The 20,115-nt window shown below is 41.8% G+C and overlaps 1 protein-coding gene across 1 annotated transcript; it reads right to left on the bottom strand.

Moving 5' to 3' along the window:
* Positions 1-1,615: 1,615 nt before the first annotated feature.
* On the bottom strand, positions 1,616-19,851 carry LOC124795993. Its single transcript, XM_047260074.1, has 5 exons — positions 19,816-19,851; positions 17,927-18,046; positions 12,975-13,267; positions 7,060-7,242; positions 1,616-1,818 (listed from the first exon to the last, which is right to left on the bottom strand). Exons 1-5 carry the CDS (start codon positions 19,849-19,851, stop codon positions 1,794-1,796), a joined length of 657 nt encoding a protein of 218 aa, XP_047116030.1. The 3' UTR covers positions 1,616-1,793.
* Positions 19,852-20,115: the final 264 nt, after the last annotated feature.

Here is a 20,115-nt window from a genome sequence, read left to right as displayed (position 1 = left end):
TAATGAAGCGATAATTTCCTCATGTGTTTTCTAAAAGTTATAATAGTCAATAATTGTTAAACATCTTATAGCACAGCAGCCTTAATGACACACCGTTTAAATAATGCACTCTCGTAATATTAAAAATCTTGTATTTGTGTGTGTCTTTGGATGATGGTCAGGAAAAGTGGGTGTTTAGAATATTGGAAGAAAATAGCCCCAAAATACCTTAATGTAGTCATACATTCCAGAATATGCCATTGGATAGTGATGATATTATTAACTTATAGCAATTCAGCTGATAGGATAATGGACCACAATTTTTACATACAACCTGTACACTCGAAGTGTCTGAGATCATTTTTGGTTTGTAAATTATGTTAATTCAACTCAACATGACATTTGTACACCACGCAATTCGCCTAGAAAAGTGGGAGCAGGGGGAAGGGAGTGGGAGGGATGAGAGGGGAGGAGGTGGCTAATGGAAAGTAATCAAATGGTTCTTTGGGAGTCGATAAGAGCACTGGCGCAGAGTTCATTTACAATAGGGTCATAGGCTCATAAAATACGCTTGCTAATCATAACTTAAGAACACAAATGTGTGGTTTGTTTATGCACGACCAGGGCCCAGTGAAGTCATTGTTTACAGAGAGCCACAGCCAAGTGAGCAGTTTGTTTACATTTGAGTATTAAATTAGACTTGTCTAAACGTATCAGTAATGTCATTTTATTTCATTATGAGGATAATACAAACGGCTATGGGTTTATTTATATAAAGAGAACAATGGCTCTTTTCTCCTGGGGAGGGGTGTGGGTGACCTCGAAAGTGACAGCTGGTGTTTCTTTACTTAAGGGCCATAAATAAGATTTCCTTTCCGTGCTCTCAAACTATTGAGATTTGCATGATGTTGTGTATGGTTCTGCTGAACCCATCGATTCCTTGTTTCAATGGCACTTGTACCTTGACACTTATTCTAGCAGCAGTACTACCTGAGCAGCAGTATCTCGGAACGATAGTCTTGATAAGCCACACGCTGTCCACTGATGGGTTCCAGGAGGTGTTGATAAACGTTTCTCCTTCTTGTGTAAGACAAAACACTATTTTCTCCCAACCGACCAACATTAAAACGTATTTTCGGTACAGTAAGCCCACTGTGTAATCTTTTCCTTTATGTAGAACAAAGGTGATGTTACTTCCACCAACATCGTATGGTTGAGCTGTCGAAATACAACGACGTAGAACACTTCATTCTGTTTCGATATGTATTGCATGCGTTACGGTGATACGATTTTAATGGACAGCAACGTAATTTTGGAAGTGTCTGTTGTACTACCTTGCATTCACCATTAATCATTTCTGTCTGATCATAATTGCTGTTGAAATTAAATTTCCCGAACTGGTTAATTACTTTTTTACGATAGGTTCCGTTTCCACAAACGTAATCAGTTTCCGGTATGTGAAAATAAAGCACGACACAATATTGTTGATTTCTTAAATTTTATTGCAACATTGATGAACACAGCCAAGATAAATATAAAAATAATGAAACACTTTAGTCTCTAGACTTCAAATAATATGCTCTCGTGAAATTAGTAACTGAAAGATACAATTAAATAAATATAGCACTTGTTCAAACGAAAGTGCTTCATATGAGCGAATCATAGGCCCAGTGGGTATGAGATGTGAGATAAATCAACACTGCATGCAGTGCAAATCCACTCGATCGACATACTTCATCACGTCATCATGTTGCGTGCTTGGAATCTGGGTCGTGGTTTCTTGCCGATGGCTGCACTACCGTTTACGGTCGCATCTACTTCAAAGCGGGGTCAACACACCTGCAAAAGAAAAGCTATAATGTCGACACAGAGAACATGGAGATCTGTGTGCTGGAGCATATACAAACTGAACAGCGCTCACATACGTCGCTGCATAAGTGCGTGCTTCAGCTAACTGTTACTTCGTCACACAGCACAAAACTCAGTTATGCACTATCTACAGCGGCGCTAGAGTCATAACACCCCTAACGTTTCAAATGCTACTCAATATATCAAAGTGGTGTTTTCTGAAACGGAGGCAACGCTACTATATTCACTGCGATAATGTATTTTTACAGATTCAGTACGTCATAAAAGAGTTTATATACGGAACATCTCGGTACAAACGATGAACAGAATCGAAAAAAAGAAAGATCATGATGCACTTCTTCTAAATATAACACCAAAGTATGTTAGTACAGGGCTGTTGTGTGGCTACAGCAGTTTCAAGTTCACTGCTAAAACTGTAGTATAACGCAGTACAACAGAAACCTTTACACAAGTAAGTTTGAGTCCAGAAGTGCTAACAGAAGAGGCAATGAATGCACGTAGAAGATAGCTATAAAAAATACTTCTAATGAGTTCCCACAAAGCACATCATTAATAAACCTAACGACTCAAAATTATAATAGATGTTGCTATTGCACACTACTGCACATACCTAAAAGCAGTTGGGCGAAACATTCTTTCTTAAGAAACAAAAATAAAATTTTTGCAACTGGTGAGTAGATAATTATTTAATTTTAGTCTCAAGATAAAACTAGATACAGAATGAGATTTTCACTCTGCAGCGGAGTGTGCGCCAATCGGAACCTTTGCCTTTCACGGGGCAAGTACTCTACCAACTGAGCTGCCCAAGCACGACTCACACCCCGTCATTACTCATTGACCCATTAGTTGAAGGTTTAATAAAACACCTACAGAAACTAAATATCATTTATCTTTTATTATTTTAAAAATGAAAATATTCAAAGAAAATTCTTTTTGATTCTTAAGTTCAGTTAAGTGCTTGAATGCAGGGGGGCCGAGAGGGGGTGAGGCACTAGTTAATACCTGATTGTACTCATGTAACGGTCTCAGAAAGGTAGGGAACCACTCATGTAGCGCCTATGTTATACTATTTTGACAACAGAAGTGATTGAAACAAGAAACGTATAAAAGAGGAAACACACACACACGCAGAGACAAGGGAGATAAAAGGGAAGAATAATAGTAATTGCAATAGAAATTATTATAATATCCCAGGAAGCCGCCGCGCGGGGTAGCCGCGTGGTTTGAGGCGCCTTGACACGGTTCGCGCGGCTCCCCCCGCCGGAGGTCCGATTCGTCCCTCGTGCATGGGTGTGTGTGTTGCGCTTAGCGTAAGTTAAGTTAGAGTAAGTAGTGTGTAAGCCTAGGGACCGAAGACCTCAGCAGTTTGGTCCCATAGGAACTTACCACAAATTAAAAAAAAAAAAAAAATTCACAAATCCTTTAAATTAATTTGAAGATTTGTTGCTCGCATCGCCCAAGGTCAGAGTAGTAATTTATAACAGTGACAGTCAGAGACGCTCATGGCACGCAATTTTTACATAGCCGCAGTTCACACAGAAGGAAGGAAGACATTTTGTTCTCAACAATCCACCACTTTGCTGTACAAGAGCTACTGGATTTTCAATTAAAAGTTTGAGAATATTTGTATTTTATTTTTCTTATTACGTGGTTTGACGTTCCCATAATTAAATATAGTGTGGAAATTTCATATTGGATGAAATGGCAAGACATTTAGCGAGTTGGTTGTTGTGCGCATAGAGCCATCAATCTTTGGATGATTTGTTTTCCATAGACTAATTAAAAAATAGACAACTGTCCAACAGTCAGTCCGATAAATACTGTACCGCTCTGCACCTTGCGGAAATGCGTACCCAGTGACAAAAAGATGGCAGACAAAATCGAAAATAATTCAAAAGAAATATCATATACTACTGCAACAAATATAATATTTCAAATAACATCTAAATCGCGACATCATTCAGTAGAGGACCTTCAATAACTGTACAAATGAACTCTGTTAGCGAGGCGCATTCTATGCCAACAATGAAGCACACAGAAGACATTGTCAGATGTCAACGTACCTTCGTGATCGTTACACATCATCAAAGGGTATGTAACTGATTAGCGTTGCCATTCTGTGTGAGAGGTCATGACAAGGCAATAGTGTAATTCGTCTTTATCGCTGTAGTGAGATCTGGTAGGTTGTATAAAGGGCACGAACAGCGTCAGAAGCTGAGGGATGACTAAGAAGAAACGGAGATGCAAGTTACTCGAATGAGACTGCGTTATCATAGCTGGGGAGAGTTTCAAAGGGTCCTCATTGTTTGTCTCCGTTTGGCCGGCTTGTTGGTTCACTCAATGATCAGATTTGTGTGGCGTTCCGGTGTGACAGGGGCCCGACATTGGGCTGCAAAGAAACGTGAGGGCAGGGAGACACACCTTCAAGATCCCCGTCGACAATATGCGACCACCACAAGGGAGGATCGCGCTATTGTGCACAAACTACATCGCAACCAGTTCACATCTGTGCCTGCCATCAGAGTACAAGCAATGGGCAGCAGCCGGACTACGGAATTAGCGTCCGATGCGTCTGCTGCTGTTGACACCACAGCACAAATGGCTGCATATTTAGTGGTTTGCAGTGAGCGATGGGCATAGATTGCTGACGAATGACGTCGCATAGTGTGCAGCGATATACCGTGGTTTCACAATACCCCGGAGGTCCATCGTCGGCGAGTATGATGGCGATCTGAGGAGAGATCTGACTCTTCGGAAGAATAGGAAAGGCGCAACGGAGCTACACCTGCCGTCATGCTGTGGGAGGCCTTTGGGTATGACTTCAGACCACGGCTAGTGGTAACTGAGGGAACTGTGACGACAGAGTAGTACGACACGGACCTTATGTGTTACCTGTCAAGTGACAGTATCTTGGCGCCACTTTTAAACAGGACAATGAATGTCCACACTCGGCGGTTGTCTATATGAACTGACTGCGTGATGCTGAGTTATTCCCATGGTTCAAATGGTTCAAATGGCTCTGAGCACTATGGGACTTAACATCTGAGGTCATCAGTCCCCTAGAACGTATAACTACTTAAACCTAACTAAGCTAAGGACATCACACACATCCATGCGCGAGGCAGGATTCGAACCTGCGACCGTAGTGGTCGCGTGGTTCCGGACTGAAGCGCCTAGAACCGCTCGGCCATACTGGCCGGCTATTCCCATGGTCATCACGATTCACAGGTTTACCCACCACACAACTTTTGAGGGAAGAATCCGACGTCCGTCCCATCGGCAGTACCCAGGATACCAAGACCGTTGGTCAGCTTGCCTCGGGAGAGAATACAATGGCTTTACGACACCTTACTCCAACGGATCAGTGAATTAACCCAGGCCAGAGGGAATTCGACGTCAGTTCGGGTCATGTTGCCAAGATCTTTGTAGATGTAACTCGATTTAGTAATCACGGAAATAACAAAAATGGTTCAAATGGCTCTGAGCACTATGGGACTTACCATCTGAGGTTATCAATCCCCTAGAACTTAGAACTACTTAAACCTAACTAACCCATGGACATCACACACATCCATGCCCGAGACAGGATTCGAACCTGCGACCGAAATAACATCACATACCATATCAACCTATAAAGTTTAACTTGTTTTTCTCCCTCCCTTATGGATGCCTCTGTTTTTCCACACAGTGTAGATTGACATATCACAAGTCCTGGGATAGCGATATGGACATATACAGCTGTCAGTAGTATCGCATACACAAGGTGTAAAAGGGGAATTCACTGGCAAAATTGTCATTTGTACTCAGGTGATTCATGTGATAAGTTTTTCGACGTGATTGTGGCCGCACGACGTGAATTAACAGACTTTGATTGCTGAATGGTAGTAGCAGCTCGACGCATGGGACGTTCCATTTAGGAAATCATTGGGGACTTCAATATTCCGAGATCCACAGCGTCAAGAGGGTGCTGACAACACCACATTTCAGGCATTACCTCTCGTCACGGACAACGTAGTGACCGACGGTTTTTACTTAACGGTCGAGAGTGGCAGGTTTTGCATGGAACTGGCAGTACTAACAGACAAGCAACACTGCATGAAATATCCTCAGAAATCAACATAGGACGTACAACGAACTTATCCTTCTGGACAGGGCAGCGAAATTGGGCTTTAATGGGCTACGGCAGCTAATGACACGTGAGTGCCTTTGCTAACAGGAAGACATCGCCTGCATCTCCTGCACTGGGCTCCTGACCATGTCGGTTGGACCCCAGACGACTGAAAAACCGTGGTATGGTTAGATGATTGCCGATTTCAGTCGGTAAGAGTTGACTGTAGGATTCGACCGTGGTGCAGGACCCACGATGCCATGGATTTTGAACAAGACATTGTGCAAGCTGGTGGTGACTGCGTAACTGTGTTGGCTGTGTTTACATGGAGTGGACTGAGTCTTGGGGTCCATCTGAACCGATCTTTGACTGGAAATAGTTATATTCGGCTGCTTGGAGACCATTTGAAGTCATTCATGGTCTTCATGTTCCCAAACATCAATAGAATTTGTATAGACGACAGTGCGCCATCTCAGTGGGTCACAAGTGCTCGCGATTGGTTTGAAGAACTTTCTGGACAGTTCAAGGGAATGATTTCGTGACCCATCGAACAGTTATGGGTCATAATCGAGAAGTTAGTTCGTGCACAAAATACTGCACCGGTCACTTTCGCAATTTTGGACGGCTATACTGCAGCGATAACAAGGCTCAGTATTTCTGAAGAGAACTTCCAACGACTTGTTGAGTCCATGCATGTCGAGTTGCTGCCCTACACCGGGAAAAAGGAGGCCCGATGCGATATTACGAGGTATCCCATGACTTTTGTGACCTCGGTGAATATTGAGCAGTAAGGGCTGTAACCAGCATTATGAAGCAAACTTTCCGGACGATTTTAATTCCATGCGTAGCTCAAGCGTGACTTTCCTGAATGAATCTGTGGTGGTTCCTCAACAAATGCTTATAGTCAAATTTGCTTCTAAAGTCCTCTCTACCAACAAGTGAAAAAAGATCGGTTATAACATTGCCACCATCTTTGCCAAAAAATGACACATTGTTTACATTGTAGATTTTATGTACTTCATCAGTACACAAAAAGAGTGATTAACGCCAAACTGAATACCAAGAGACTATGTTTCGGTCTCTTAAATGTTATGGATACTTACGCAGCAGTGGCAACGTCGAAGATCTGACTGCCAGGACACCTGTACATTTCCGGAGACATGCCATCTCCCTTCTGTATGCAGATGTAGTAAATGGCTGGGTTCTCTGGGACAATGCCCACCTGTCCCAGCTGCGTACAAGGCGTGATGGGGCCTTCCGTGCAGACTCGGTCGGATGTCGTCAGGCTGTCAACATAGAGCAAGATTTGATTTAAATGAGTTACGGACCACATCACATCAGAAGCATAATTCAGAGATTATGAAACTGCAATTACCTGTAGGTATGGCGAATACTGTAACAAATGCTGCATTACACCAGAAAAAATTTTACACGTGGAAAGGCTTTTGATGTTACTCATTTAGGAATCACTAATTCGTTATCTAATCACACATTCTATTGAAGTGGCCCAAAAGTTGTTAAAATTGGTCAGCTGTATCAACATTTTAAGGGAGTTTGTTCGTTTGATTAAAAGCCTACGTTTCTTCCTGTGCTGTTGTTGCGAATTTTTCGTGAATTGTCTTCCTCGGCACTCATTGTGCAATCAATTTTGTAAGTTCATTATGTTTTATTATTCTTCCACTTGTAATAATTTTCACGAATAGACCATCATCTTCTAGCACTATTCCTTTTTTCATATCAAGCGTGACAGAAGAATATTAACTACAGTGGACCTACACTTGGAAGAACCGTTGTTGAATGCCGCATTTGTCATCCAGTTGTAGATTTCCCATGGTCTCTCTAAACAGCTTTACCAAATGGCATGACGATTCCCTTGAAAATAATATAGTTCAATCCCCATGTTACCCCACACCGAATTTCTGCACCGTCTCTAACATCTTCGTCCATGAAACATTGAAGCATAATTTTCCTTTCTCCTCCCTTTCTACATATCTCGATCGGCTTTGTTTACATCATCCAGCATACCTGCAGGAATGCCATTATTGTCATTATTAAGAAAACATAATAACTGTTTTTTATTTTAAAATTGTGTGTATGCCTAACGTTTTAAACTATGTGATAATGCCGACTCTCTTTGCTGTGTACGTGACAACAAGACCGATACAGCTCAAAAGATTAAGACGATGCGTATTTCTTGGAGTTCAGACATTGAATTAAGCAATAATTTTCATTAATATGGAGGTGGCTCGTCAAAGAGCTGAAACTGGTCATCAGTACTGAAATTTTAGCGATTCTGACGTATGGTTTTTATCCACACATTTTATCGTAACAGATCGCCAGCCTTCCGATTTGACAGTGTCAAATAATAATGTGTTATTTATTTGTTTCGTGCTATACGACGTTTATAACCGTATCCTCGTCGGTTCTTTTGCCGTAGCCTTTTGCTGTAAGTCACCTGCAACGATATCGGTAATTTTCAGTTTCGATTGCTCGGTATGTTGCAGACGAGGGGCATGTCACAACTGATTGACCATACGTGCAATTAACAAATATGAACCAAAACTCAATATGTAGTACATTTCCAATTTGGTGCGTACATGTACTTTACTTCAAATGCAAATTATACTTCCTACATTTCAACTGTCAAGAGTGGCTAGAACATTCCGAAAGGAATGACAAATTAGACTTACAAAACTTTTCGAGCAATAAATAGAAGAATAGCACCTGTAAATGCAAAGGAATTTAAAGAATGTATGCAACACAAAACATCTCACCAAAACTGGAACAATATATTCCTCGATTGAACAGTCCACGAGTGTATCACCGGTTCTTAGTGTCCAAAGGGGAACAATATTTAGGCGACATGTCTGATTGTTCCAGTGGATGTTAATTGCAATAGCTATGCAGGGATCAAGAGGCTTGCAAAAGAGAGACTAAGTTCGAGAAACATATCAAACCAGTCTTTGAGCTGAAGACTATAACCGCAACAACGTTTACTTTAATACTGATGCTTCTCTTGGACTGGGTTGAAATAGTGAATTCAGAAATGATCAAAGAGTCAGGCAAGGGCAAATGATATCACCAAAACTGTTCACAATAGTCCAAGTAGAACCGGAAAATAGTGGATAACCACCAACGACAAAGTAAGGAGCTGTACCTCGAAATTACGTGTACGAAATAAGTGAAAGTGAGTGGTGCTTGTGAAAAAATACTCAACACACGCCACTGAAAAATGAACGCTTTTTCGTAAAAATTTGCTCTAATATGGCAATAAATTGAAAAAAGTGTTATCTTATGAAATTAAAGAAATAATTACTCGATTCCGGCTACGTGCAACACACAATAATTCATTACCGAATGTAGTCACAAGAAGAACTGAAACAAGATATTCTTCTTCGCTAAATGCAACAGAAGCCTATCGATGTAGCTACCCAACCACAATATAAAGGACAGCTCAAAAGTTGAAACTTGCCACTGATACCATTCCACTGAAATATGCGCCACCGAGAGTATAAGAATTCTATCCACTTCTAAGAGCACTCACTAAAAAAATGTTAATTGTCCGCTCTTGAAGAACTCCTAGCTCGCTTTGGAGAGGTGCAGGTGGTCTAGAACTAGTACCAGATGGCGTTTCACTCTCCAGTGAAGTAAAGAGAGAGAGAGAGAGAGAGAGAGAGAGAGAGAGAGAGAGTGAGTGAGTGCCAGTCTCTTGTATGGAGTCGCCGTAGTGAGATGCGTCAGCGTGGGGAAATGAGCAGTGCACAAATAACTGCTTTGAATTATTTAAATGTACTATTATTTAGAGAAGTCGTCGGCTGTTTTCCTTCCTTGTCATGCAATCGAGCTATTATAGTGTCCTGTTTCCAACTACTACAGTGTCTCTGAATCGCAAAATTTCTTTTTTGTATACTTTTACTTAATGTGAATGAAAATTAGAGCCCCTTGCAAAAGCAGCATCAACGGACAATCCGTGTATTCACATAGTTCACTAAACAAGGGCATTGTAGGATCCTGGGAAGCAATGACACAGGCGTCTTCTCAGTTGCCGTATCGGAGCATGCCTTTTAGTATGGCTTCTGTACAATACTTTAGCAAATGGCCAATTCTTCCTACTGCAATAACTGCAGTATTTTCGATGTGTGCACGCTTTTACTATTGTACATGAAATTAATGAGAGAAATGTCAAATGCGGTACAAAGAGAACAAAGGAATGGCAGTACACGGCCTTCTAAGACTTGCGTATACTTCAGTACCGAGAGTATTACGCCACAAGTCGTAAAATGTGTGATACTTTTATACGACAAGTTTCGGGACTAAGTTGTCCTATTATCCTGTGCTTTGGGAGGTGAAAGTGGCTCTTTAATTACAACTCAACCATGAGTGTATAACACGCCAACATGACTTGTTCTAGGAAGAGTTCTATGTTGGACAATGCATGTTTGCTGCTGGGGTTTTACTTTTGACTGAGCCAAATGTCATAGAAGCTTTAAGCTATGTTACACTGCGGGACGATACAAATATTTTCGTATGGTTGAGAGTACGTGTAGTATCGCGGTTCATTGGTTGGTTTCTGAAGCATTGTAACTTCTCGATATTGCCGGAGTCGGCGACTCTTAAGTTTCCTGCGGGCGCCACGAGCAGCGCTTTGGACACCGCTACCAACGAAGAAACTCCAGTCCGCCGACCAATGAAAACATCCAGGACGGTGCTACAAGCAGCGGGCACCTGGACACCAGTCTTCTAGTTCAGGATTACTTCCAGTAGGGTTTGCTTCCGTGTCACTAGTTGGTGCCGAACTTTACATAGAGCTGTCGATAGCTAGCCCTACCGACAAACATTCTCTGCACCTAGGCGCACGAACGATTGGTCCTCTGCTTATAGCTAGCCACGGCTGTCACAAGTTGTCAAAAGTGTAGTGTTTCTTCGACCAGAGGTTGAAAGTGAACTTGCGACAAGTAATGTTTTTCTTGCCTGTCCAGTTTATTAAGGCGACAGACCGTTTGGCCATCTTCCACCCACTTACCATCATCAGTGAGGACGAAATAATTGACTCCTCGGAAGATAACGGTTACCGCCTCTCAACGTAACAGTTTATTATTGTGAAGCACTTCATAATTGGATAACGTGGCAAAAATATCACACGTTTGCGAACTCCTGGCATAACATTCTCGGTTCCGCTTCGTGAGACAGTTGTGCGAGGGCTTTACAACATATGAAGTAACTGTGAAAAGATCAGACTCGTCACAAGCGATGGTGCCCCTGGGAGTCATTTTATTGATCTGATGGAATATATTATTATTGTAAACGGAATATTATCATTATGCATTGAATGATATGGATTTACTAAGATAGATTTATTTTGAGAAGACAGGTATTTAAGGTAACGAATGAACGTATTTTACTTTATTGAGACAGCATTTTGATAGGCATTCTTGGTTCAACACAGACATCCAAATCAAGAATTTCTTGCTATTTTTTAAATTAGAGGTTGAAACCACCGCTACAACTGTAACGTTCTATTTATTATCACACGACCGGTTTCACGCTCTTATACGCCCATCTTCAGGTGCCGTAACTTAGTGCTGTGACCCCAGAGCGCAGCAGTGGACGTATGATAATCAAAAGAACTTTACAACTGTAGCGGTATTTTCAACCTCTAGTATAATGTTCATTTGCGGTTGCTCCTCCAACAGGATTGGCTATTTTATAAAGTTATTTCACAGTCAGTGTTAATGGATTTGAAAAGACAAAAAGAATTTAATCATTTTGTGTTAGAATAACCTTTCATATTAAGTTACTTTTTGTATTTTCCCATTGTTGACATGACGTTATTAATTCAATATTTCCTTACAGCTTTCTAAGGCTTCAAGTGGTGAAATTTTGTAAACGAAATAAAGAACTTTTATGAGATGTTCTTCTTTTTTAATACAGATTCTTGAGAAGAAATTTTATCTAGACAGTAACTCAGATTATCACACGTCATTTGAAGGTCCCATTAGCTGATGAACATTCCTTTTTATGAGAGATAAATTTTAGGAGAACCAAGTTTTCAGAGCGTATGTTTAAGAGATCTTATAGCACTACCACAATTATCTATAGTTAGCAGCAACTCAGAATTTGAGACACACCTTTTCTCCTTTTTCTACAAGAGTGGTATCTCAACGTTTTCAGTTGCTTCACAGGGTCAATTAACAGCACTGAATTTAATTATTCTCATTTAAGTACAGAGTCTCTTAAAAAAAAAGAAGAAGAAGAAGGAAGGAAGTCAGATTTGCTTCTCACTCTCGAACACAGACTTAGTTCTTAACTGAACGTGAGGTTAACTTATGCACATATTTCTTTTCTATGAATGGAATTTTTGGTATGCAACAGCTTACATTCATAAAGAGACTATACATGTACAAAGAGACAATCTAGAAGTAAAGCAAACAGCTACACATTAACATAATCTTATCTCGTTTATTTACTAAGATAACTTATAACTGCACTTGTTCGACTTTAGAGGCCTTTTCTGAAGGAATTAGTCTGCAGAGTAGCCTTATAGGGAAATAACGTCAACGATAAGCAATTCAAGTAAGAGGTGACTAGTGGGTTTCGAAATGTGAGGCTAGAGAATAGTGCCACAGATTCGATGGGTACATCACATAACCATAGAGGAGCTACTGAACTGAATTGAGATAATAAATATAGTGCATAACCTGAATAAAAGAAAGGAACAGGTTATTGAACACATACTGAGGCATCAGTTAATCGCCAGATTAGTAACGGATGGAAGACTGGGGATAAAAATTTTAGTAGGAGGGCAGTAAAGACGTTCAAATGGATGTAGGCTTCAGCAGCCATGCAGAAACGAGAAGCCTTGCAGAGAAAAGAATAGTATCATGAAGAGTTTCATCAAACCCATACTCGGACTAAAGACCCCAACAAAGAATACAAAAGGTTGCCCTCACACCGAAATGAGTCTTACAAAATATTCTGGGAAGGAGAGGTATTCTTGGAGCAGTAAATATATGCTCACCTGCAGTCTGCTTGCAGAGGATTGTACGCTGTAGTTCCGGAGCACGATTCGGGTTGAGAACCTGCGTTGACCTCGGTGCAGATGTGGTACGTCTGGCAGTCGTACGGGTCAGGGAAGGATCCGATGCCGTGGCACGTGAAGTCCTCGCCGGGCAGGGAAGAGTGGCACTCAGAGTCCGCTGACGCGACGCAAGCAGCCTGCTCTGCGCTACACTTCTGATCCGCGCTGGAGTCGCACACTGCCACCACCGTGGCGTAGAAGCCGCCTGAACCATCCCCCAAACACACCAGCACCTGCACAAACACAGCAACGTACTTCGAATACATGTAGAAAAATAAGAAAATAAGAACTCCTATTTTTTTTTAGTTTTATACACACACAAATTCCAATACCTGCACAACGAAACTGCTTTTAGAAGACAAAGGAAATACAGACGTTGTTTGCTAGTCGGCCTTGATTTAAATCAATGGAGAAAGTTGAAAATTCGTGCCGGGCAGGGATCCGAACACAGGTCTCCAGCTCAAGCTCAGTACTTGGATGCTCGGACCACTGCGCCATCCGGACGCAGGTGTCCTCTGAACTGCACGGACGACCTTTAGCATACCTACCGTCAGGCCCGAATTCCCACCTTATCGCACAACACTAATATAGTGCCCTTTGACTATCATCCTCATTTCCTGAGACATTTCGCTGATTCCCGTAAGAGTTCAGCACTGATATCTCTCTCACACTCACACACTCGCGCGCACGTGTGTTTGTGTAACTGAGGCGAGAAAGGCCAATGATTTTATCAGTGCAGATGCGCATCGGGCTCTGTTACGGGAATCGGCAAAATGTCGCGAGTAATGAGAATAATGGGCAAGGAGGCACTACATTTGTAGTATGTGGGTATCTAGGTCTGTTGGGAGGCATGCTGAAGCAGTCTATGTACTCACGACGACCATTGTGTGTGGCTAGCGCAGAGGAAAGCGCATCTGCCTGCTAAGTAGGAGACCCCGACTTCGTATCCCTGTCCGGCACAAATTTTCAAGTTTTCCCGTTGATTTACATCAGTGTCCGCTTGCAGCCATTGTTTGTAATTCCACTGTGTCTTAATTCACAGTGGCTTTAGATCAAAAAGTGTCAGTTCTTTCGGACGTGTCTGAAAGATCAGACAATATATATATATGACATTGCGTTTATTTCTTTTTGCAAAGAGAACAGAGAATGGCAGTTGTTGCCGCATTTCAAGCGTTCAGAATGGTACTGGTTTTAAGCCGTCCATGAAATTCTGTCGGCTAATGACTTGAAGTGTAAGGTGTCCATAATTAAACTTCCAGTATCAAAACGCTGTAGAAAGAGAAACGTTGCTCAAAATAACGTCAAATTTGAATAGCATATTATTCGCGCATACGGAAACATCATGGGAAAAAATTACAAAAAATTGACCAATACAGGTCGCTATAAGCTCCAGAACATCCATACCAACAGATGAGCGGAGCCCATCATGACTGCATCCATAAAGGATCGCGCGATGCTGGTACAGCTCTTTTACAAGAACGGTGACTGTGCGCTAGTAGCCATGCAGAGGTTCTGGACAGTCAACAGAATGAAAAAAGGCATTAGTTTGATGCCTGCTAAAGGTCTGGAGAAAGTGACTACAAACTTCGAAAAGACAGCTTCTTTTTGTAGTGCAGTGTGATAGAGGGAGGAAAGCAGTTCATTCGACGTCTCTCGAACATTTGGCCACCGCACTACAGGACGGGACGGGAGGTGGTGTGCAGACATGCCGCGCACGGGAAGTTCCCCGAACACTGGACATGCCTTCGATGGCACGGTATACAAAATCCCACGAAATACGTTGCATCACTGCCCATACAAAATTACTCGTGTTCAGGAGTGACTTCCTGTTGACTAGCCAAGATGACAAACTTTCGCTCTTGAATTACATGTTCGCATGGCCGTCGAACATTCTGTGGACTGAGGAAGCCATTTCTGTCTCCAAGAACACGTCAATATGCAGGACTGCAGAATGTGGACAACGGGAAATTTGCACGCACGTCAACCCGTACCACTTCATTCTGCAAACGTGACTGTATGTAGCGGGTCGACTAAATCGTTTTTCGTAGGGCCGAATTTTTTTGAAGAGATGTGTCCTGCGGGTCCTGTTACCCATATCGTCACTGGTAGACACCTCGAGGGTCTTTTGCGCACCAAAGTCATTCCAGCTCTCCAACAGCGAAGGTGTGTGGGTAGGATAATTTTTATGCAAGATGACACTCCTCCGCAAGTTGCATAGCCAGAGAAGGGACTGCTGCAGAGGCACTCCCTAAATCCTATAGTTATCAGCCGTGATTTCCCTACAGTCTGGCCGTCCGTATCATCAGATCTCAATCGTGTTACTTTTGGCTGTGGGGTTATCTGAAGGCTGTGGTGTTCAGTGTTCCAATTACGAACGTAGCTGAATTGGAGGCACGTAGGCCTATTGCGCAACGCATACTGAACGTGACCCCAAACACACTGCAATATGTTGTGGAACACGCTGCTTCTCGATTTCAGCTTGTGGCAGAAAACGGTCGACAGCATACTGAACATGTCTTGCACCGGACTCACGACAGTTAGAAATCGGTGTAATTTGGTTTTTAGGCGTTTTTTGGCCCCTGGACAATTAAAAACTGATTTTTTCTATCCTATGTGGTGGGACATTACCGTGACGGATGAGCTTACCTAACTAGCAGTGCCGCAACTGTTGCCTGCCGAACCTGTGCAGTCATGCATGTTGATCAGTTCGGATGGTATAATGCGCAATTCAAACCACAGCCATCGTATTGTGATTCATTTGTAACTTGTAGACGACCCTATTTACATTAAGACGTTTACAGCCCCATCTATTGGTAAAATTTTCTTTAAATCTTCATGTGTGTTTGTGTTTATTTCACGACGTCAGTAACATACTATTTAGATCTGACGTTATTCTGAACAGATGTTCTCTTTCTACAGCGTTTTGAAGCTGGAACTTCAAATATGGACTGCCTGTAGGTATACATCACGACTTCCCAGCAAAATATCTGTGTCGTATTGGAAACAGATTTTGGTTTTGACTACAGAACAAAAGTTTCGCTGGGGAGCTCTTACACATATTCCACACAGTCTCTAACTTTATCCACGTGATTTCCACATTTTAGGAGCCATGAATAAAGATATTCGTGGCCTTCGATGTCCTTCGAACGCAGAGATGCACGCCTAGACACAATCATGGTTCCGCAGGCAAATGCAACAATTTTCCATGAAGGTACTGACGTCTTATCTGTAAGTGCAGTAAGTCTATTAACAGTTATGGCAGTTACTTTTGTAATAGTAAACGTTTACTTACTTTTATTCCATCCGTCTCACTTTCATTTGACTACCCCTTACAGAATGTTGTTAGCGTCTTTGGACGTCTTCTTGACCACACAAAGGCAAGGGAATGCAATAGGCAGCTACAACAGGGGTCACAGTACTGTCAATTTCATTATGTTGTTTACGCACCATGCGATTGGTCTACGTCAATGCTCTGCTAAGTATTGTGTGCGTTCACCTCTTTTTCATGTTTTTGGCACTACATCATCAATGCAAAACCACAGAAATTGAGATTATTATTACATCAAATTATTATACACCTATGATGAAAGAGATACATATTGTCCCTAATACCTGGTCTGATAAATTTTAATGTGTGTGTAGGAGGCCGCCTGACATTGGGACTGGTAAATTGTACTATCTGTACTGGTATTTAGTACGGGGTGTAGCAGGCGTTCATTCACGGTAATGCTCCAAGTACGTGCTCGCTCATCTATGGCTATTAGTGCATCGTTAGCCCACGTGTGTCCATGTCAGGAAGGGCGACAATTGATTGCAACTTGTATGTTTGCAGGTGAGGACCCCTGCAGATGGTACAGTTTGTTGGGCGTGAAAGGAACCAATGAGGTCAGCTGTACACCCATTATAGTTATAGGACCCGATATCAGTCTGACCGTTCTAATATTACGACTTATTGGACCTGAAATTAGGAGACCACATGAAGTCGAATGTGCACACGATCCAGTTTTATTATAGCCGTAGGTCTTACGTTTATTACGGTAGGCACATGTGTCATTCTGTTTAGAAGTTAGAAACTTTAATAATGCAAATAATTATTTATTAAATAACACAAAATCATGACACAGATCCCACTGTATTGGAACTATTACTATGAGCTTCACGTCAATTCACTTCTACAGCACAAGCTTCAAAATGCTAACAACTGCAAAATCGGAGGCTATATTTGGTATTACTCCTCAATATAAAAGGCAACTCCACGTTCCACTTCACTTTTCAGAGTAGCCGTGGTCTCATGATAACTATAAATTAGAACGTAAATTTATTTCTCAATGTGTCCAAACCGAAACAAAGCAAAACTGTAGAAACATGCTTGATAAATGGAGAAACGCGTCGCGAGCTTATTGCCACGTACCGCTACTACCAGCCGTGCCGTTCGTGCATGCAGTATTGCTATACTTCAAGCACGAATCGCATGCAGTCCGTCAGATTGCGTGGGGTTTCTGTTTGACCAGCGATCATCGACCGATTACTGCGATTTTCCCATGCGCTGCGTAGCGTTGCTCGTGTGTAGGCCACTCAACGGCCATCGCTCGACAAGGTAGGTACAGTTCGACAGCTGTACATCGCACAAATTGCTTACGTTGCTGAACTTAGCAACAGCTAGCTAGTCTACTAACGATCATACAAATGTGTTATGTCATTACATCTACGAACTTGAATAATAAAGAAGTTCAGAAGCAACAGTGTCGCCGCATAAACTACCGAGATGGCCACTCGTAGCTGGTGGAGCACACAGAGCAGCAGGTCACAGGCAACTGAGGTGGCCGCTGGCCGCCCCTTTGAAAGAGAGTGAGACTTACCCACCACCACACCGTCTGAAACAGCAAACTCACCTGTGAACAGTCGTCACTGCAGATAATCTCGCTAGCCGCTGTGCAGACCCCCCGTTGGTCGTGTCTGAGCCACCATGGCAGCTTGCCGAGAGCCGCGCTGGCGTGGGCGGCACACAGCAGCTGCAACAGAGAATGGCGTGAGCTCTACACCGTGTTCCATAACAGCCCGCAGCAGTTTCAGTGTGGCTCATGGTTCGGTTACTGAAATGATACGCAATGTGTTGTTCCCATAACTTAATACTACTGTTCATTGGGAAAAATATATTACCTAGCTTGTATATGACGAGCAATGTACATGGACTAAATTACTTTTCATTTTTGACACACTAAAATTTCTTTGCGATGAAAATACAAAACACTGAATATATTTAAGCAAATAGTAGTTAGATGTAATTAGTTCTCTTATTCCCTAGGTTGAATGTAAATTCTGAGATCGACAAATCCATGACATTTGTGAACATAATATTTATCTTTTTTGCGTTTCCGGTCGGTGTTTCGTCTAGAAGAGCTTCTATTCAGGTTTTTAGATTATTTTAGTTGGTATCACCAACGATTAAAGCGTAGAACTTTCGATACTCTGTTTACTGCCCTGACACTATGTTGGAGTTTCAGTGGCCCCAGTACATGTTGCCAGCATAACATTCACATCACATGAACATGCTGACAGATACACATTTAATTTGTGCAGCATGTATTGTTTTCTGTACGTCATAATTACTGGGAACTCAGTTATTATTTAATCTATTATTAATTTACAGTGAAAAAAATTTTCATTGTTGTGCGCTGAATCGGAATATAAAAGAAATCTTTCACAGTGTGCTAGTTGGACATTCACGTGAACCAAGTTTGTATGGTACTGAGTAACCACGCTGAGATGAGAATGGTAGTTTTAAATACAGAGAAAGTGTTAGTTATAATCGCATTACCGAAATGAAAATGGACTATAACATCATTTTTATGCGTATCAGACAATGAAGTCTGATCTGTGGAATATAACACTGAACTAATATTTTGTGTACTAAAGGTAAGTACAAGGAAATGAATATTTTTGCACTGATGCTTTCATTAATCAACATGCCATCTTGCATGATGTAACTCGTCTGCCTGCTCCAACTGATTTAGTTCAACAGTCTCTTCCCTAAAAGTGTCTAAAACCAAATGCTGCCAAATTTTCTATCACACTACTATAAATATTAGTTCTGGCTGTCAACAAAAAAGTTAGCAGCATTAGATAAAGTCGGCCGGTGTGGCCGAGCCGTTCTAGGTGCTTTAGTCTGGAACCGCGCGACCGGTACGGTCGCAGGTTCGAATCCTGCCTCGGGCATGGATGTGTGTGATGTCAGGTTAGTTAGGTTTAAGTAGTTCTAAGTTCTAGGGGACTGATGACCTTAGATATTAAGTCCCATAGTGCTCAGAGCCATTTGAACCATTTGAACCATTAGATATAATAATTGCTGGTGTGAAAAGCAACAGGAAAGCTTAAGCAACATTATGCTGTAATCATATTAGATGCAAACTAACTTTTCATGCCCGAGAAATTATGTTAGGGAACCAATGAAGTTTTTTACAGGAGCAAGGAGCAATCCATTAGATAATGACCGAGTGCTCTGTGCGGCAAATTATACAGTATCTAAATTATTATTATTAACGGATATGGCGTTAACAGCCATAGGCCCGTATTACCATCTCATCATATTTTCCTCAACAACAGTCTACGTGATTGTTACCACAGTTGCTCTGATAAATTCTAGAACTTCCTTCCCTTATGTTAACGTAACTCTGCAACTGTTCTAACTCTAATGGCCTAGTTGTTAACAGAGCTTGCAATGTATCGTGAAATGTTAACACAGCCGTATTATGTCTGATCAAGTCAGGTCAACCTCACTTACCAGAACGGCAATCTTTACACCTGTTGACTGCTCCATGTTGGCCTGAATCATTTCGGATGCATTGGACCAGCGCTTTAAATACTTTTGTCTACCCTTGTGTTATCAAGAGACCTACGAGATAGCGTTGATATCGAACAAATCGCTGCGGAACACTTTGATGTTTTGACAACTGTTATCGAAGCAATTGATGCAGTATGAGGAAGCATTTACGAATATCATTGTATTTTCGCAAGTAGAATTTGATTTTATGGAGCAGGTGCTACTAGAGTAGTAATATACACAATTAAATACACAGGACAT

The sequence above is a fragment of the Schistocerca piceifrons genome, chromosome 4, assembly GCF_021461385.2.
Source record: "Schistocerca piceifrons isolate TAMUIC-IGC-003096 chromosome 4, iqSchPice1.1, whole genome shotgun sequence".
Lineage (NCBI taxonomy): Eukaryota > Metazoa > Arthropoda > Insecta > Orthoptera > Acrididae > Schistocerca > Schistocerca piceifrons.
Note: the sequence above shows the minus strand (reverse complement) of the source record. Positions and strands in the feature narration are given on the sequence as shown.